Below are 21128 nucleotides of genomic sequence, written 5' to 3'. Positions count from 1 at the left end.
ATTAAATTTAAATGGCCATAAGTGCACAAAAATAACAGTGCAGCTTAATGCTACAAAATACTAATAAAAAGAGCAAATTAAAGATAATTCAAAATAACAATAAAGTGCTTGAGTAGCTTACAATAGACTAATTAGATGAGTAAGATATAAGTTTAACAATAGTAATAGATGGCATTAATTAATATAATTCAATTTTTTCATTTATAAGCATCTACAAGATGCACAGAGAAAAATAGCCCCAAGTGGCCAATTGGAATAATAGAGAAAAGTCGAGACAAAGTCTGGTCATTTTCTCCAATACGGGCTTAAGCTAAAATTAGCTTTGATCTCTATGTGATCCAAATACGACCCTATAGGCAGCAAGTGGTGATGATGGTGGTAGTGGCCGCGGCATTGGCGCAATACCCTCGAAAACAGGTAGTCGTTGCGGCTGGTGGGCTGCTGTTTGTGCAGCTTCGTTGCGTTGCTGAGCCTCACGTCGGCGAAGGAATCGCTCCCTACTTTCAGCAATTTCGTCGGCTTCCCGTTGTAGTTGTCGCTGGGTGCGTAGAGCAATGTCATTGGCCAAATGCATGCTTACGAGACTCGTGTATCTTGCCAATGTTATCCGCTGTGGGATGAACGGGTCGTAGGCAATGTTTTTGGCCAAGTTGTTGCTATGGACCCGGAGTCGATCATAGTATTTGGCGCAGAGAGTGTTGAATATATCATCCGCAGATGAAACTTCCAAATCAGCTCTGATGCGCGCGTTCGAAACAAAGTACTGAGCACCAGAAATGGCTCTCAGAGCTTTGTTGTGTACGACTCGAATGCGGTTGAATTGCGCCTCAGATAGCAGAGCGCCCCAAACAGGCAGCGAGTATTGCCAAAGTGGAGCAACTAGCTGCCTATAAATAATGACTTTTGTTCTAAGCGTCAATTTGCTATCCTTGTTAATGAGCCAATCTATCTTTTTAAGCCTAGCCCTGACCCTAGTAACGACCGTAGTGACATGTTGTGAGAATCGTAGTTTTGTGTCTAGAGTAACGCCCAAATACGAATGTGAGGTGCCATTTTCAATAGTTTCGTTGCCAATACGAATAGCCTGATATGGCGCTATAACTCGAAGTGTATGCATGATATGCATAGTCTTGCTTGCATTAATTGTAATGCACCACTTGCTCGCCCATTCAGCCAATCTATCCATATAAGCTTGCTGCTGACTGAGCGCATCTGCTTGACGAAAGTCTGCCGAAAGAACGATGACGTCGTCAGCATAAGTGGCAATCAAAGTCCCTCGCGGATAAGCTGGCCTCGGTATATCGCTGGTGTACACATTGTACAAGATAGGCCCGAGCAAGCTACCTTGTGGCACACCAGCGTGAATTTGTTTAATACCTGAGCGACAGCCACCGTGACACTCAACAATAAACGTCCGATCAACTAAATAGCAGCAGAGGATGCGGTAGAGAGCATCCGGCAATAGCATCTTGAGCTTATACTTCAAGCCTGTATGCCACACTCGATCAAAAGCTTCTTTGATATCCATGTACACAGCAGAGCAGTATTTATGGTCATCAAACGCTTTAATAATAAATTGGGTGACTCGACCCAATTGCTGTTCAGCTGAGTGCGCTTTGCGGAATCCAAACTGGTGGCTGGGAATCGCATTTACTAGAGTATCTTGCTCCAGCATACGGCTCAAAATAAGATACTCGAGTATCTTTGAGAGGCCAGACAGCAGACTTATTGGCCTGTATGATGCGACGTGTTGCGTAGGCTTGCCAGGCTTATGCACCATCTTCACCATCGCTAACTTCCAGCAAGAGGGGAAATGACCCAGTCTAAAAGAGTTATTGCATATCAAGACGAGATACAGAATAGCCTTCATCGGCAGCGCTTTAATGGTGTGATTATCAATTTGATCCAATCCAGCCGCTTTTTTGTTCTCTAGCGTGCTGATGTGACTGATGACCTCAGCCGCAGTGACTGGCCGAAATGAGACTGAAGCAGTCAAAGATGGCTGGCTAACTTGAGCCTCGATCTCGGCCAGATCACTGGGCGGCGTAGTCACGATTGGCTGAAAACGCTGCTCAAGACTTGCAGCAAATGTTTCGGCCTTCTCGGCTGTTGTCTTGCACCAGACATTTTGCGCATTAGAGCCATTGCCACTGGAGGACTTCAACAGCGGTAGATTTGGAGCAGGCTGCCGCTTGATCTCGTTGGTCAGCCGCCAGAGCTTCTGCATACTATATCTATCAGTTGGATCGATAGATCTAAATAGTTCTTCCTCATACTTCTGCCTAGCATATATGAGCTCTTTGCGTATGCGATTCGACAGCCTGTTGCAGAGCATCTTAAGCATCGGATTGCGATTTCGAGCGAGATAGCGCTTGACTTGCTTATGGGCTTCGATAAGTTGCAGAGTCTGTCTATCTACACGAAATCTAGTCCTCGTTATCTTGCGTGGGTTCTGTGCATTCGCATAGTTTGCAGCATCTTCAATATTTTCGACAAAAATATTGACCGCATCATCAACATCATCAGCACTGCTGATCTCAGTGTTGAGCAAGATTTTTTCATTTAGATAGCTCTGAAATTTGTTGACGTTGGCATTCAAATCAAGCAGGTGGCCTTTTGCTCTGCTGGTGACAGGCTTCTCAACCAGCTGAACTTGCAGCGGGAGATGATCAGAGCTGAGCTCGAAAGAGTCAGTGATGGTCAGCAAATCTCGCCTGATGCCTTTAAATAGCGCAAAGTCAATGGCAGACGGAGTTTGGCGCGAATTAAACGGAAAATGGGTGGGCGACCCAGTTGCCAGAATGTTACAATTCACTTGTAGAATACTATTGACTAGCATTCGGCCACGGAGACAAGATCTGGCGTTGCCCCACCACTGACTTTTCGCATTCCAGTCACCACCGACTATAAAAGTGTCACCCAGAGAAGATAGCAGGTTGTTGAAATCTTGCCCAGACCAGATAACTTGCGGCGGGCAGTAGATTGAGACAATATTAATGTGACGGCCATTTTGCAGGCTGACTGAGACTTCGACAGATTGATGCGAGTCGTTAGATGTAAAGCGCATAGCATAATGGCATATCTGTTGTTTAATTATAAAGGCTGCACCTCCTCTGCGCCTGTTTGAGGGGTGATTTGCTAAATAAACAATATAGCCATTAATAGCAATGCTATCGCTATCAGTCAGATGCGTCTCAGACACTAGCATTATGTCTACATCGTGCTTGACGAGATACAGATTGAGCTCATTAAGCTTTTTCTTGACACCTGCAGCATTCCAAAAAGATATGTTCATGTTGTTGACACGTTGAGATACAGCAGGCTGCAGTGCAGCGCTGCGTCTACTGGCATTTGGGGAAGTGGATACATTGTTAGACATTTAAGCGCTCATTGGGACCAAATTGGGCCAACAGGCAGGCCGTGAGGGTGGTCATCATCTCAATGAGTTTGTCTATTTTAGCCTCTAATCTAAAGCTAACTTGCACTGGCATGCTTGGCACATTTGCATTCATTGGCTGCTCGAAACGTTGAAAATGAACACCCCCACTAACTGGATGCGCACTCCCATCCAAAGGTTGCTGATGCCTACGGCGCGTACTCAGACTACGGCTACGTTTTGGCTGCGGCGGCCGCTGCGCGCTTGTCTGCCTAGGCAAGCGGACTTGTTGCTGCTGCTGTTGCTGTTGTTGCTGTTGCAAAAGTTGTTGTTGTTGGCTACGTTTGGTGACATTTTGCCTCGATTGACGCTGTTTGCTGCTAATAGCTGCCGGCCCGACAGGCTGAGCAAATTGTAAACCCGCCCGAAGGGCAGCCGAATAGCTGGGCCCTGCACTAACAGTTTGCGGTCGTGACTGAGGGGGGGCTTGCTGAAAAAGATTTGGCATATTTGACATATTAGATTTATTTGGCATATTTGTTCGACTGCTCTGGGCAATTGCAGTGGGAGCAGGCTTAGCTAAGTTGTTAATAAACTTGGCTAGCTGCGTGGCACCTTCGTTTTCACGCTTCTTACACGCTTCTTTATAAGAAGGGCAGCCTTTGTAGCTCGCGGCATGTGGGCCGGAGCAATTGGCACACTTCGCTGGAGTTTGGTCACCTTTTTGCTTGCCACAGTCCGTGGAAGCATGATTTGCGCCGCACTTGACGCAGGCGAAGGGGCGACGGCAGTAATTTTTTGTGTGCCCGAACTTCTGGCACCTATGGCATTGAGCAATTTCGTTGGTTTTATACGGCCGCTCAATTTTGACGCGCTGATTGCCAATGGCAGTTATTTGCAGCAAATCGGCATTGTTTGCGCTGGCGGCCAACTCAACCTCAAAGAGATCAAGAGGCTCTTTTGAGAATCGAGACTTAATGCCTCTTAAAAAGCGGACTTCGTGCCCTAACTTAGCCAACTGCTCACGAATATAGTGATCCGGAGTGGAGAAATGCAGATGCCGAATAATAGCTCTATAGCCGCGCTCGCATTTCAATTGAAATGTGTAATTCTCAATTGAATTTGCGTCGAGATATCTTACCAACTTGCGGTGCGTGGCAACGTCCTTGCACTGGACACGAATGCCGTGGTTAGCAGCAGGCTTGGTGGAGTAATTGTCCTGGCCAACAGCGTCATCCAGGCGTAATAGCAGAGGCATAATATCCGTCACGTTGGCGATAAATAGCGGCGCTGGCTTTGCACTCGGTTGCGCATGGCTGGCTCCAGTTGTAGTGGCGGCGGCAGCAGCAGTAACGGCGGCAGCACTAATAGCAGCTGCAGTGGCAGCATTAGGTGGCATAACTTGCACTTTTGCGGCTGTGCAAACTTTATTGGCGAGGCAAGTTGCCTCTCGCTGCGTGTCCTCAGTCCTGGTGGTCCGTATTAAGTCGTCAATTTGCAGGCAGTCTTCGTCACTGCCATCCAGATCAACTGCGCCCAGCTGCGCAGTCTTCTTCTTAGGGCTGTCGCCTTTCTCCGCAGTCCTCTTTGCTGCTCTTTCATTAGAGAGCGGCTTTGTAGCACTTTGCATTGCATTTTTTGCAGCAATATATTCAGCGACCATTGATTCCGCAGAAGTGGAAGGTTTTGCCTTTAATTGCTGAGCCGCAGCTCGAGAAGTTGTTGGTCGTGCCGTAACCACACTTTTCTTTACCGGCACTTTTAATGGCGTGGGCGCAGGCGCTAGTGGCTGCGAGTCGATTAATAATTCGACTTCCACGTCCATATCCTCGTCACCGTCATCTGCAGTATAGCCCCTAGGCATTGCAGCAATTTAATTTGCAAAATTTAGTTGCAAAAAACCCGATTTAAATAGATTTAATTCACAACTTTTTTTTTCTTCTTTTTTTTTTTTTTTTCTGTTCGTATGTCTATGAAGAACACACATTAATGATCTCCGCTTCTTCCCATCTCATACATGATCAGCTGACCAGCAGCTGCATGGCGAGGGGAAGATAGTACGGAGATACTTTTTATTCAATTGATACTTCACAATAGCATTTCTTATGAATATAAATAGCGCCTATGAGATAATTAAAATCTATAAAGGACAATATTAGTCAAAACTTATCATAGAATGATTCAATTCAAATAGCCAAAAGTGCACAAAAATAACAGTGCAGCTTAATGTTACAAAATACTTATAAAAGAGCAATTTAAAGATAATACAAATTAACAATAAAGTGCTTGAGTAACTGATTAACGACTAAATAGATAAGTAAGATTTAAGTTTAACAATAGTAATAGATGGCATTAATTAATATAATTCAATTTTTTCATTAATAAGCATCTACAAGATGCACAGAGAAAATAGCCCAAAGTGGCCAATTGGAATAATAGAGAAAAGTCGAGACAAAGTCTGGTCATTTTCTCAAATATGGGCTTAAGCTAAAATTAGCTTTGATCTCTATGTGATCCAAATACGACCCTATAGGCAGCAAGTGGTGATGGTGGTGGTAGTGGCCGCGGCATTGGCGCAATACCCTCGAAAACAGGTAGTCGTTGCGGCTGGTGGGCTGCTGTTTGTTCAGCTTCGTTGCGTTGCTGAGCCTCACGTCGGCGAAGGAATCGCTCCCTACTTTCAGCAATTTCGTCGGCTTCCCGTTGTAGTTGTCGCTGGGTGCGTAGAGCAATATCGTTGGCTAAATGCGTGTTAACGAGACTCGTGTATCTAGCCAAAGTTATCCGCTGTGGAATAAACGGATCATAGGCTATGTTTTTGGCCAGATTGTTGCTATGAGCGCGAAGTCTGTCATAGTATTTAGCGCATAGATTATTGAGTATCTCATCTGCAGACAAGACGTCCAGTCCAGTTCTGATGCGAGTGTTCGAGATAAAGTACTGAGCACCAGAAATGGCTCTCAGAGCTTTATTGTGAACGACTCGAATGCGGCTGAATTGCGCCTCAGATAGCAGAGCGCCCCAAACAGGCAGCGAGTATTGCCAAAGTGGAGCAACTAGCTGCTTGTATATGATGACTTTAGTCCTTAGACTCAATTTACTGTCTTTATTGATGAGCCAATCTATCTTTTTAAGCCTAGCCCTAACCCTAGTAACGACCGTAGTGACATGTTGTGAGAATCGCAGTTTCGTATCTAGAGTAACACCCAAATATGAATGAGAAGTGCCATTTTCAATGGTTTCGTTGCCAATGCGAATAGCCTGATATGGCGCTATAACTCTAAGCGTATGCATGATATGCATAGTCTTGTTTGCATTAATTGTAATGCACCACTTGCTCGCCCATTCAGCCAAACTATCCATATACGCCTGCTGCTGACTGAGCGCGACTGCTTGACGAGAGTCAGCCGAAAGAACGATGACGTCGTCAGCATAAGTGGCAATCAATATCCCACGTAGGCGAGTTGGCCTTGGTATGTCGCTGGTGTATATATTATACAAGATAGGCCCGAGCAAGCTACCTTGAGGCACACCAGCGTGAATTTGCTTAATACCTGAGCGACAACCACCGTGACACTCAACAATAAACGTCCGATCAACTAAGTAGCAGCAGAGGATGCGGTAGAGAGCATCCGGCAATAGCATCTTGAGCTTATATTTCAAGCCTGTATGCCACACTCGATCAAAGGCTTCCTTGATATCCATATAGACAGCAGAGCAGTATTTGCGGTCATCAAACGCTTTAATAATAAATTGAGTAACTCGACCCAATTGCTGCTCAGCTGAATGCGCCTTGCGGAATCCAAATTGATGATTTGGAATCGCATTTACAAGAGTATCTTGCTCCAGCATACGGCTCAAAATCAGATACTCAAGTATCTTAGAGAGGCCAGACAGCAGACTTATTGGCCTGTATGATGCAACATGGTGCGTAGGCTTGCCAGGCTTATGCACCATCTTCACCACAGCTAGCTTCCAGCTCGAGGGGAAATGACTCAGTCGTAGTGAGTTGTTGCAAATGAGCACAAGATACAACACGGCCTTCAATGGCAGCGCTTTAATAGTGTTTTTTTTTTTTTTCAACCTGCATGTGTGGAATCACATACACAATTGCACCAAGCTTTTATCTCCTCTTTCTTATTGGCTGCCCAGCAGCAATAAGGGGAGGGGATAAGGAAGCAAGGTGACTCTTTATTCCGCAGTGCCGTTCATATGGCTCTTTTTCGAAATGTACATGGCATCTTATAACTAGGTAACTAATCTAGATATATAAGACAGATAATAACCGAAACTCTATGATTTTAAATGCTATAGAAATTTTAAGTAGTTTGTAAAATTTATAAATTGACATAGATAAGGAATAATTAATTGATTTCAATATCTGAAAGATGTGCGACAAAGTCTTATCATCTTCTTTTCTTATATACATAGTTTAATCTAGGATTAAGTCTAACTTATAGTGTAGCTAATATAATTCTCTTCATTACAGATGTGTGTTGCTGCCGTCCGTTGTCATCCCATGGGGTCCAGAGAGCGGCCGTGTTTGATCGGTGAGATGAGGTAAGTATTGTGTGAGATGTGTTTATTAATTTTATATATATTATTAATTGTACTTCATTTTTAGTTTTATTCATTTATTTAATTCTAATGATTATGTTGATTGTGAGGTAGCTTTAATTATTTACATATAATATTTATATTTATTGTTTCATTCCATTGGGTCGTGCAAACGATATCTTGTTAGATAAAGAAGTGCAGTATTTCGCAATTCTGCTTTGCATATATTTTACTTGTTTTGTTTTGATTTGCATTTACGATCATCATACACTTGTGTTCAGTAAATGCTTATATGTTTTATTATTTTCTTATTGTAAGTAATTTATTTATTTTGGTGAGTATTATGCGTAAGTTATTTACAGAAGTTATTTGATGTTTTAATTAGTTTTGCATTTTAGGTTTGCAGGTTTATATCAAGGTAAGTATTGAGTTTATTTTATTTCATTACTATAAGCATACGTAGGTGTGCATTTTACTATTTAGTTAATTTGGTTATTTCTTTATTTTCAGTGAAGATCGCTTTTGCTATATGTAAGGTAAGTTAATGTTCAAGTAGCTATAATGTTATAGAAATTAATTGTGTTACTTTTAGATTTGAGTTAATTTGGTAAGTACTTTATTTATTATTTTTTGGATTTTAATTAAATTTCTTTATATTTTTATTTTCAGGTAAGTCAGATTATTAATCGGGATATCAGGTAAGTAATTATTGGTTTATTCGTAGTATTTTCAGTGATTGATATGATATATTTACTTTCAGGTATGTGTGATTTATCTTTTGTTTAAATTGGTGAGTGTTTAGTTATATTTTCATTAGCAACATTAATTAACTCTTATGTTTTCAGGTCTTTGCATTATGGAGCTGCAGTTTAGAGCTGTTATTAGTCATAAATATTTGAATAAGTGAATTTGTTATTTCAATTAATTTGTCTAGTTTAGTTTCTAGCCTTGATTCGTTATTTAAGTTAATAAATTTTGTAATTTGATCTAATTGTGCGTCATATTTATTCGTTGTTATTAAGTCATGTGCAGACAATATAGGTGTGCGTCGTATACTTAGACTGCGACTCCTGTGTTGATACTGCGGCCTAGCAGCAGGTGGCATTGGTTCTTTGAAGGACTGCAAAGTTGTCTTCTTGTTTGTTGATCTAGAGTGCCTCAGTTGCGGCTCATTTGCTGGAGGCGGTGAGTTGGCCTGAGATGCATTTAAGCCTTCACGCAGAGCAGCGGCGTAGCTTTGGGCCGGATTGCCGGGATGGGATGGCGATGGACGTGGTTGCCTTAAGTTTGGTTGGCCACGTCTGTCATAGATGGCTGGAATAACATCGCTTAAACCAGCTAAAATGTTGTTAATCCTAGATGATTTTGCGTTTGTTTTTATTTTGAGAGCCTCCTTATACACGGGGCACCCTTTGTAACTGGCAGCGTGGTTGCCCAGACAGTTAGCGCATTTAGCAGGCGATTTATCATCCTTTTGCTTGGTGCAAACGGCAGTTGCGTGGTTTTCACCACACTTAACACACACATAAGGGCAGTTACAATAGTTCTTGGTATGCCCAAGCTTTTGACATCTGTGGCACTGTGGCACATCAGTGGCTTTTAGTGGCACTTCAACCTTGATTTTCTGGTTGCCGAGAGAGTTGAGCTTGTATAGATCAGCATTGTTGTCTTTAACTTTTAACTCGATCTCAAACAGATTGAGTGGCTGATTTGAGTAACGATTTTTAATGACCCTGAGAAATTTAACATCATGCCCCAGTTTAGTGAGATGGTCACGTATCCACTTATCAGGTGTTGAATGATGCAGGTGCCTTATGACAGCCCTAAAGCCACGCTCAGATTTCAACTGATACGTATGGCTATCTAACTTTTTCTCTGCTACATATTTGGCGAGTTTATTATAAGTGACGATGTCATTACATTGAACTCTGATGGCACGCCTGGCTGCAGGCTTAGTTGTGAAGTTATTTTCGCCTATAACTCGACTCAAGTCGGAGAGCAGAGTTATAATGTTAGTGACTTTATATAAATATAAAGGCGCCGGCTTCATATTGAATTTAGAACCATAAGTTTCACCCACTAATTTAGGGGTTACATTAAGGTTAGGGTTGCCCGAGGGCTCAGTAGCGGGCTTAGAAATGGTACTTTCACTTAAGGGCACTGGCTCAAAGTCCATATTTACAGATTGGCTGTCACTGGAGTTACATGCAGGGTCAAAAGTGTCATTTAAATTTGATTTTTTATTCACTTTTCCTGGGCTGTTGCCTTTAATAGCGGATCTCTTATTGGCCTTTTGCTTTTGAAAGCATTCATTAGAGTCGGCCATCTTGGGTGGCCTATTTGAGGCTATATTACCTTTCGTTACAGAACTTCTCAATAAGTAATGATTAGTTGTAGTAGCCTTCGAAGTAGACGGGAGCAGGTTTAATTCACTTTGACTTTTTAGCTTATTAAGCACATTTGACAACGTGGGTGCAACCACGTTTTTTGGCTCGTCAAGAAGTAGCCTCACTTCTTTTTTTCAACCTGCATGTGTGGAATCACATACACAATTGCACCAAGCTTTTATCTCCTCTTTCTTATTGGCTGCCCAGCAGCAATAAGGGGAGGGGATAAGGAAGCAAGGTGACTCTTTATTCCGCAGTGCCGTTCATATGGCTCTTTTTCGAAATGTACATGGCATCTTATAACTAGGTAACTAATCTAGATATATAAGACAGATAATAACCGAAACTCTATGATTTTAAATGCTATAGAAATTTTAAGTAGTTTGTAAAATTTATAAATTGACATAGATAAGGAATAATTAATTGATTTCAATATCTGAAAGATGTGCGACAAAGTCTTATCATCTTCTTTTCTTATATACATAGTTTAATCTAGGATTAAGTCTAACTTATAGTGTAGCTAATATAATTCTCTTCATTACAGATGTGTGTTGCTGCCGTCCGTTGTCATCCCATGGGGTCCAGAGAGCGGCCGTGTTTGATCGGTGAGATGAGGTAAGTATTGTGTGAGATGTGTTTATTAATTTTATATATATTATTAATTGTACTTCATTTTTAGTTTTATTCATTTATTTAATTCTAATGATTATGTTGATTGTGAGGTAGCTTTAATTATTTACATATAATATTTATATTTATTGTTTCATTCCATTGGGTCGTGCAAACGATATCTTGTTAGATAAAGAAGTGCAGTATTTCGCAATTCTGCTTTGCATATATTTTACTTGTTTTGTTTTGATTTGCATTTACGATCATCATACACTTGTGTTCAGTAAATGCTTATATGTTTTATTATTTTCTTATTGTAAGTAATTTATTTATTTTGGTGAGTATTATGCGTAAGTTATTTACAGAAGTTATTTGATGTTTTAATTAGTTTTGCATTTTAGGTTTGCAGGTTTATATCAAGGTAAGTATTGAGTTTATTTTATTTCATTACTATAAGCATACGTAGGTGTGCATTTTACTATTTAGTTAATTTGGTTATTTCTTTATTTTCAGTGAAGATCGCTTTTGCTATATGTAAGGTAAGTTAATGTTCAAGTAGCTATAATGTTATAGAAATTAATTGTGTTACTTTTAGATTTGAGTTAATTTGGTAAGTACTTTATTTATTATTTTTTGGATTTTAATTAAATTTCTTTATATTTTTATTTTCAGGTAAGTCAGATTATTAATCGGGATATCAGGTAAGTAATTATTGGTTTATTCGTAGTATTTTCAGTGATTGATATGATTTTTTTCAACCTGCATGTGTGGAATCACATACACAATTGCACCAAGCTTTTATCTCCTCTTTCTTATTGGCTGCCCAGCAGCAATAAGGGGAGGGGATAAGGAAGCAAGGTGACTCTTTATTCCGCAGTGCCGTTCATATGGCTCTTTTTCGAAATGTACATGGCATCTTATAACTAGGTAACTAATCTAGATATATAAGACAGATAATAACCGAAACTCTATGATTTTAAATGCTATAGAAATTTTAAGTAGTTTGTATTTTCAACCTGCATGTGTGGAATCACATACACAATTGCACCAAGCTTTTATCTCCTCTTTCTTATTGGCTGCCCAGCAGCAATAAGGGGAGGGGATAAGGAAGCAAGGTGACTCTTTATTCCGCAGTGCCGTTCATATGGCTCTTTTTCGAAATGTACATGGCATCTTATAACTAGGTAACTAATCTAGATATATAAGACAGATAATAACCGAAACTCTATGATTTTAAATGCTATAGAAATTTTAAGTAGTTTGTAAAATTTATAAATTGACATAGATAAGGAATAATTAATTGATTTCAATATCTGAAAGATGTGCGACAAAGTCTTATCATCTTCTTTTCTTATATACATAGTTTAATCTAGGATTAAGTCTAACTTATAGTGTAGCTAATATAATTCTCTTCATTACAGATGTGTGTTGCTGCCGTCCGTTGTCATCCCATGGGGTCCAGAGAGCGGCCGTGTTTGATCGGTGAGATGAGGTAAGTATTGTGTGAGATGTGTTTATTAATTTTATATATATTATTAATTGTACTTCATTTTTAGTTTTATTCATTTATTTAATTCTAATGATTATGTTGATTGTGAGGTAGCTTTAATTATTTACATATAATATTTATATTTATTGTTTCATTCCATTGGGTCGTGCAAACGATATCTTGTTAGATAAAGAAGTGCAGTATTTCGCAATTCTGCTTTGCATATATTTTACTTGTTTTGTTTTGATTTGCATTTACGATCATCATACACTTGTGTTCAGTAAATGCTTATATGTTTTATTATTTTCTTATTGTAAGTAATTTATTTATTTTGGTGAGTATTATGCGTAAGTTATTTACAGAAGTTATTTGATGTTTTAATTAGTTTTGCATTTTAGGTTTGCAGGTTTATATCAAGGTAAGTATTGAGTTTATTTTATTTCATTACTATAAGCATACGTAGGTGTGCATTTTACTATTTAGTTAATTTGGTTATTTCTTTATTTTCAGTGAAGATCGCTTTTGCTATATGTAAGGTAAGTTAATGTTCAAGTAGCTATAATGTTATAGAAATTAATTGTGTTACTTTTAGATTTGAGTTAATTTGGTAAGTACTTTATTTATTATTTTTTGGATTTTAATTAAATTTCTTTATATTTTTATTTTCAGGTAAGTCAGATTATTAATCGGGATATCAGGTAAGTAATTATTTTTTTCAACCTGCATGTGTGGAATCACATACACAATTGCACCAAGCTTTTATCTCCTCTTTCTTATTGGCTGCCCAGCAGCAATAAGGGGAGGGGATAAGGAAGCAAGGTGACTCTTTATTCCGCAGTGCCGTTCATATGGCTCTTTTTCGAAATGTACATGGCATCTTATAACTAGGTAACTAATCTAGATATATAAGACAGATAATAACCGAAACTCTATGATTTTAAATGCTATAGAAATTTTAAGTAGTTTGTAAAATTTATAAATTGACATAGATAAGGAATAATTAATTGATTTCAATATCTGAAAGATGTGCGACAAAGTCTTATCATCTTCTTTTCTTATATACATAGTTTAATCTAGGATTAAGTCTAACTTATAGTGTAGCTAATATAATTCTCTTCATTACAGATGTGTGTTGCTGCCGTCCGTTGTCATCCCATGGGGTCCAGAGAGCGGCCGTGTTTGATCGGTGAGATGAGGTAAGTATTGTGTGAGATGTGTTTATTAATTTTATATATATTATTAATTGTACTTCATTTTTAGTTTTATTCATTTATTTAATTCTAATGATTATGTTGATTGTGAGGTAGCTTTAATTATTTACATATAATATTTATATTTATTGTTTCATTCCATTGGGTCGTGCAAACGATATCTTGTTAGATAAAGAAGTGCAGTATTTCGCAATTCTGCTTTGCATATATTTTACTTGTTTTGTTTTGATTTGCATTTACGATCATCATACACTTGTGTTCAGTAAATGCTTATATGTTTTATTATTTTCTTATTGTAAGTAATTTATTTATTTTGGTGAGTATTATGCGTAAGTTATTTACAGAAGTTATTTGATGTTTTAATTAGTTTTGCATTTTAGGTTTGCAGGTTTATATCAAGGTAAGTATTGAGTTTATTTTATTTCATTACTATAAGCATACGTAGGTGTGCATTTTACTATTTAGTTAATTTGGTTATTTCTTTATTTTCAGTGAAGATCGCTTTTGCTATATGTAAGGTAAGTTAATGTTCAAGTAGCTATAATGTTATAGAAATTAATTGTGTTACTTTTAGATTTGAGTTAATTTGGTTTTTTTTCAACCTGCATGTGTGGAATCACATACACAATTGCACCAAGCTTTTATCTCCTCTTTCTTATTGGCTGCCCAGCAGCAATAAGGGGAGGGGATAAGGAAGCAAGGTGACTCTTTATTCCGCAGTGCCGTTCATATGGCTCTTTTTCGAAATGTACATGGCATCTTATAACTAGGTAACTAATCTAGATATATAAGACAGATAATAACCGAAACTCTATGATTTTAAATGCTATAGAAATTTTAAGTAGTTTGTAAAATTTATAAATTGACATAGATAAGGAATAATTAATTGATTTCAATATCTGAAAGATGTGCGACAAAGTCTTATCATCTTCTTTTCTTATATACATAGTTTAATCTAGGATTAAGTCTAACTTATAGTGTAGCTAATATAATTCTCTTCATTACAGATGTGTGTTGCTGCCGTCCGTTGTCATCCCATGGGGTCCAGAGAGCGGCCGTGTTTGATCGGTGAGATGAGGTAAGTATTGTGTGAGATGTGTTTATTAATTTTATATATATTATTAATTGTACTTCATTTTTAGTTTTATTCATTTATTTAATTCTAATGATTATGTTGATTGTGAGGTAGCTTTAATTATTTACATATAATATTTATATTTATTGTTTCATTCCATTGGGTCGTGCAAACGATATCTTGTTAGATAAAGAAGTGCAGTATTTCGCAATTCTGCTTTGCATATATTTTACTTGTTTTGTTTTGATTTGCATTTACGATCATCATACACTTGTGTTCAGTAAATGCTTATATGTTTTATTATTTTCTTATTGTAAGTAATTTATTTATTTTGGTGAGTATTATGCGTAAGTTATTTACAGAAGTTATTTGATGTTTTAATTAGTTTTGCATTTTAGGTTTGCAGGTTTATATCAAGGTAAGTATTGAGTTTATTTTATTTCATTACTATAAGCATACGTAGGTGTGCATTTTACTATTTAGTTAATTTGGTTATTTCTTTATTTTCAGTGAAGATCGCTTTTGCTATATGTAAGGTAAGTTAATGTTCAAGTAGCTATAATGTTATAGAAATTAATTGTGTTACTTTTAGATTTGAGTTAATTTGGTAAGTACTTTATTTATTATTTTTTGGATTTTAATTAAATTTCTTTATATTTTTATTTTCAGGTAAGTCAGATTATTAATCGGGATATCAGGTAAGTAATTATTGGTTTATTCGTAGTATTTTCAGTGATTGATATGATATATTTACTTTCAGGTATGTGTGATTTATCTTTTGTTTAAATTGGTGAGTGTTTAGTTATATTTTCATTAGCAACATTAATTAACTCTTATGTTTTCAGGTCTTTGCATTATGGAGCTGCAGTTTAGAGCTGTTATTAGTCATAAATATTTGAATAAGTGAATTTGTTATTTCAATTAATTTGTCTAGTTTAGTTTCTAGCCTTGATTCGTTATTTAAGTTAATAAATTTTGTAATTTGATCTAATTGTGCGTCATATTTATTCGTTGTTATTAAGTCATGTGCAGACAATATAGGTGTGCGTCGTATACTTAGACTGCGACTCCTGTGTTGATACTGCGGCCTAGCAGCAGGTGGCATTGGTTCTTTGAAGGACTGCAAAGTTGTCTTCTTGTTTGTTGATCTAGAGTGCCTCAGTTGCGGCTCATTTGCTGGAGGCGGTGAGTTGGCCTGAGATGCATTTAAGCCTTCACGCAGAGCAGCGGCGTAGCTTTGGGCCGGATTGCCGGGATGGGATGGCGATGGACGTGGTTGCCTTAAGTTTGGTTGGCCACGTCTGTCATAGATGGCTGGAATAACATCGCTTAAACCAGCTAAAATGTTGTTAATCCTAGATGATTTTGCGTTTGTTTTTATTTTGAGAGCCTCCTTATACACGGGGCACCCTTTGTAACTGGCAGCGTGGTTGCCCAGACAGTTAGCGCATTTAGCAGGCGATTTATCATCCTTTTGCTTGGTGCAAACGGCAGTTGCGTGGTTTTCACCACACTTAACACACACATAAGGGCAGTTACAATAGTTCTTGGTATGCCCAAGCTTTTGACATCTGTGGCACTGTGGCACATCAGTGGCTTTTAGTGGCACTTCAACCTTGATTTTCTGGTTGCCGAGAGAGTTGAGCTTGTATAGATCAGCATTGTTGTCTTTAACTTTTAACTCGATCTCAAACAGATTGAGTGGCTGATTTGAGTAACGATTTTTAATGACCCTGAGAAATTTAACATCATGCCCCAGTTTAGTGAGATGGTCACGTATCCACTTATCAGGTGTTGAATGATGCAGGTGCCTTATGACAGCCCTAAAGCCACGCTCAGATTTCAACTGATACGTATGGCTATCTAACTTTTTCTCTGCTACATATTTGGCGAGTTTATTATAAGTGACGATGTCATTACATTGAACTCTGATGGCACGCCTGGCTGCAGGCTTAGTTGTGAAGTTATTTTCGCCTATAACTCGACTCAAGTCGGAGAGCAGAGTTATAATGTTAGTGACTTTATATAAATATAAAGGCGCCGGCTTCATATTGAATTTAGAACCATAAGTTTCACCCACTAATTTAGGGGTTACATTAAGGTTAGGGTTGCCCGAGGGCTCAGTAGCGGGCTTAGAAATGGTACTTTCACTTAAGGGCACTGGCTCAAAGTCCATATTTACAGATTGGCTGTCACTGGAGTTACATGCAGGGTCAAAAGTGTCATTTAAATTTGATTTTTTATTCACTTTTCCTGGGCTGTTGCCTTTAATAGCGGATCTCTTATTGGCCTTTTGCTTTTGAAAGCATTCATTAGAGTCGGCCATCTTGGGTGGCCTATTTGAGGCTATATTACCTTTCGTTACAGAACTTCTCAATAAGTAATGATTAGTTGTAGTAGCCTTCGAAGTAGACGGGAGCAGGTTTAATTCACTTTGACTTTTTAGCTTATTAAGCACATTTGACAACGTGGGTGCAACCACGTTTTTTGGCTCGTCAAGAAGTAGCCTCACTTCCACATCTTCATCTTCACTAGATCCATGCCTTCGAGTTCTAGACATCGTTAAATAACTTTGAAATATTTTAATAATTAAATTTTTTTCAATTTTTTTTTTTTTTTTTTCAGCCTGCATGCGAGGGAATCACATACACATTTTCAACCTGCATGTGTGGAATCACATACACAATTGCACCAAGCTTTTATCTCCTCTTTCTTATTGGCTGCCCAGCAGCAATAAGGGGAGGGGATAAGGAAGCAAGGTGACTCTTTATTCCGCAGTGCCGTTCATATGGCTCTTTTTCGAAATGTACATGGCATCTTATAACTAGGTAACTAATCTAGATATATAAGACAGATAATAACCGAAACTCTATGATTTTAAATGCTATAGAAATTTTAAGTAGTTTGTAAAATTTATAAATTGACATAGATAAGGAATAATTAATTGATTTCAATATCTGAAAGATGTGCGACAAAGTCTTATCATCTTCTTTTCTTATATACATAGTTTAATCTAGGATTAAGTCTAACTTATAGTGTAGCTAATATAATTCTCTTCATTACAGATGTGTGTTGCTGCCGTCCGTTGTCATCCCATGGGGTCCAGAGAGCGGCCGTGTTTGATCGGTGAGATGAGGTAAGTATTGTGTGAGATGTGTTTATTAATTTTATATATATTATTAATTGTACTTCATTTTTAGTTTTATTCATTTATTTAATTCTAATGATTATGTTGATTGTGAGGTAGCTTTAATTATTTACATATAATATTTATATTTATTGTTTCATTCCATTGGGTCGTGCAAACGATATCTTGTTAGATAAAGAAGTGCAGTATTTCGCAATTCTGCTTTGCATATATTTTACTTGTTTTGTTTTGATTTGCATTTACGATCATCATACACTTGTGTTCAGTAAATGCTTATATGTTTTATTATTTTCTTATTGTAAGTAATTTATTTATTTTGGTGAGTATTATGCGTAAGTTATTTACAGAAGTTATTTGATGTTTTAATTAGTTTTGCATTTTAGGTTTGCAGGTTTATATCAAGGTAAGTATTGAGTTTATTTTATTTCATTACTATAAGCATACGTAGGTGTGCATTTTACTATTTAGTTAATTTGGTTATTTCTTTATTTTCAGTGAAGATCGCTTTTGCTATATGTAAGGTAAGTTAATGTTCAAGTAGCTATAATGTTATAGAAATTAATTGTGTTACTTTTAGATTTGAGTTAATTTGGTAAGTACTTTATTTATTATTTTTTGGATTTTAATTAAATTTCTTTATATTTTTATTTTCAGGTAAGTCAGATTATTAATCGGGATATCAGGTAAGTAATTATTGGTTTATTCGTAGTATTTTCAGTGATTGATATGATATATTTACTTTCAGGTATGTGTGATTTATCTTTTGTTTAAATTGGTGAGTGTTTAGTTATATTTTCATTAGCAACATTAATTAACTCTTATGTTTTCAGGTCTTTGCATTATGGAGCTGCAGTTTAGAGCTGTTATTAGTCATAAATATTTGAATAAGTGAATTTGTTATTTCAATTAATTTGTCTAGTTTAGTTTCTAGCCTTGATTCGTTATTTAAGTTAATAAATTTTGTAATTTGATCTAATTGTGCGTCATATTTATTCGTTGTTATTAAGTCATGTGCAGACAATATAGGTGTGCGTCGTATACTTAGACTGCGACTCCTGTGTTGATACTGCGGCCTAGCAGCAGGTGGCATTGGTTCTTTGAAGGACTGCAAAGTTGTCTTCTTGTTTGTTGATCTAGAGTGCCTCAGTTGCGGCTCATTTGCTGGAGGCGGTGAGTTGGCCTGAGATGCATTTAAGCCTTCACGCAGAGCAGCGGCGTAGCTTTGGGCCGGATTGCCGGGATGGGATGGCGATGGACGTGGTTGCCTTAAGTTTGGTTGGCCACGTCTGTCATAGATGGCTGGAATAACATCGCTTAAACCAGCTAAAATGTTGTTAATCCTAGATGATTTTGCGTTTGTTTTTATTTTGAGAGCCTCCTTATACACGGGGCACCCTTTGTAACTGGCAGCGTGGTTGCCCAGACAGTTAGCGCATTTAGCAGGCGATTTATCATCCTTTTGCTTGGTGCAAACGGCAGTTGCGTGGTTTTCACCACACTTAACACACACATAAGGGCAGTTACAATAGTTCTTGGTATGCCCAAGCTTTTGACATCTGTGGCACTGTGGCACATCAGTGGCTTTTAGTGGCACTTCAACCTTGATTTTCTGGTTGCCGAGAGAGTTGAGCTTGTATAGATCAGCATTGTTGTCTTTAACTTTTAACTCGATCTCAAACAGATTGAGTGGCTGATTTGAGTAACGATTTTTAATGACCCTGAGAAATTTAACATCATGCCCCAGTTTAGTGAGATGGTCACGTATCCACTTATCAGGTGTTGAATGATGCAGGTGCCTTATGACAGCCCTAAAGCCACGCTCAGATTTCAACTGATACGTATGGCTATCTAACTTTTTCTCTGCTACATATTTGGCGAGTTTATTATAAGTGACGATGTCATTACATTGAACTCTGATGGCACGCCTGGCTGCAGGCTTAGTTGTGAAGTTATTTTCGCCTATAACTCGACTCAAGTCGGAGAGCAGAGTTATAATGTTAGTGACTTTATATAAATATAAAGGCGCCGGCTTCATATTGAATTTAGAACCATAAGTTTCACCCACTAATTTAGGGGTTACATTAAGGTTAGGGTTGCCCGAGGGCTCAGTAGCGGGCTTAGAAATGGTACTTTCACTTAAGGGCACTGGCTCAAAGTCCATATTTACAGATTGGCTGTCACTGGAGTTACATGCAGGGTCAAAAGTGTCATTTAAATTTGATTTTTTATTCACTTTTCCTGGGCTGTTGCCTTTAATAGCGGATCTCTTATTGGCCTTTTGCTTTTGAAAGCATTCATTAGAGTCGGCCATCTTGGGTGGCCTATTTGAGGCTATATTACCTTTCGTTACAGAACTTCTCAATAAGTAATGATTAGTTGTAGTAGCCTTCGAAGTAGACGGGAGCAGGTTTAATTCACTTTGACTTTTTAGCTTATTAAGCACATTTGACAACGTGGGTGCAACCACGTTTTTTGGCTCGTCAAGAAGTAGCCTCACTTCCACATCTTCATCTTCACTAGATCCATGCCTTCGAGTTCTAGACATCGTTAAATAACTTTGAAATATTTTAATAATTAAATTTTTTTCAATTTTTTTTTTTTTTTTTTTTTTCAACCTGCATGTGTGGAATCACATACACAATTGCACCAAGCTTTTATCTCCTCTTTCTTATTGGCTGCCCAGCAGCAATAAGGGGAGGGGATAAGGAAGCAAGGTGACTCTTTATTCCGCAGTGCCGTTCATATGGCTCTTTTTCGAAATGTACATGGCATCTTATAACTAGGTAACTAATCTAGATATATAAGACAGATAATAACCGAAACTCTATGATTTTAAATGCTATAGAAATTTTAAGTAGTTTGTAAAATTTATAAATTGACATAGATAAGGAATAATTAATTGATTTCAATATCTGAAAGATGTGCGACAAAGTCTTATCATCTTCTTTTCTTATATACATAGTTTAATCTAGGATTAAGTCTAACTTATAGTGTAGCTAATATAATTCTCTTCATTACAGATGTGTGTTGCTGCCGTCCGTTGTCATCCCATGGGGTCCAGAGAGCGGCCGTGTTTGATCGGTGAGATGAGGTAAGTATTGTGTGAGATGTGTTTATTAATTTTATATATATTATTAATTGTACTTCATTTTTAGTTTTATTCATTTATTTAATTCTAATGATTATGTTGATTGTGAGGTAGCTTTAATTATTTACATATAATATTTATATTTATTGTTTCATTCCATTGGGTCGTGCAAACGATATCTTGTTAGA

The 21128-nt window shown here is 37.8% G+C and overlaps 1 protein-coding gene across 1 annotated transcript; it reads right to left on the bottom strand.

Annotated features, from left to right (window-relative positions):
- Positions 1 to 2270: 2270 nt before the first annotated feature.
- LOC149268344 (uncharacterized) lies at positions 2271 to 5380 on the bottom strand. The gene has a single exon (XM_089472146.1). The coding sequence runs from the start codon at positions 5238 to 5240 to the stop codon at positions 3372 to 3374; it is 1869 nt and encodes a 622-aa protein (XP_089328272.1). The 5' UTR covers positions 5241 to 5380; the 3' UTR covers positions 2271 to 3371.
- Positions 5381 to 21128: the final 15748 nt, after the last annotated feature.

Source organism: Drosophila arizonae, chromosome 5 (genome assembly GCF_054131065.1).
Source record: "Drosophila arizonae isolate 15081-1271.41 chromosome 5, UAZ_ARI_1.0, whole genome shotgun sequence".
NCBI classification, from domain to species: Eukaryota; Metazoa; Arthropoda; class Insecta; order Diptera; family Drosophilidae; genus Drosophila; species Drosophila arizonae.
Note: the sequence above shows the minus strand (reverse complement) of the source record. Positions and strands in the feature narration are given on the sequence as shown.

What these genes read in the sequence shown, in the direction of transcription:
- LOC149268344 (XM_089472146.1), bottom strand. Translation starts at nt 5,240, where the DNA reads ATGCCTAGGGGCTATACTGCAGATGACGGTGACGAGGATATGGACGTG.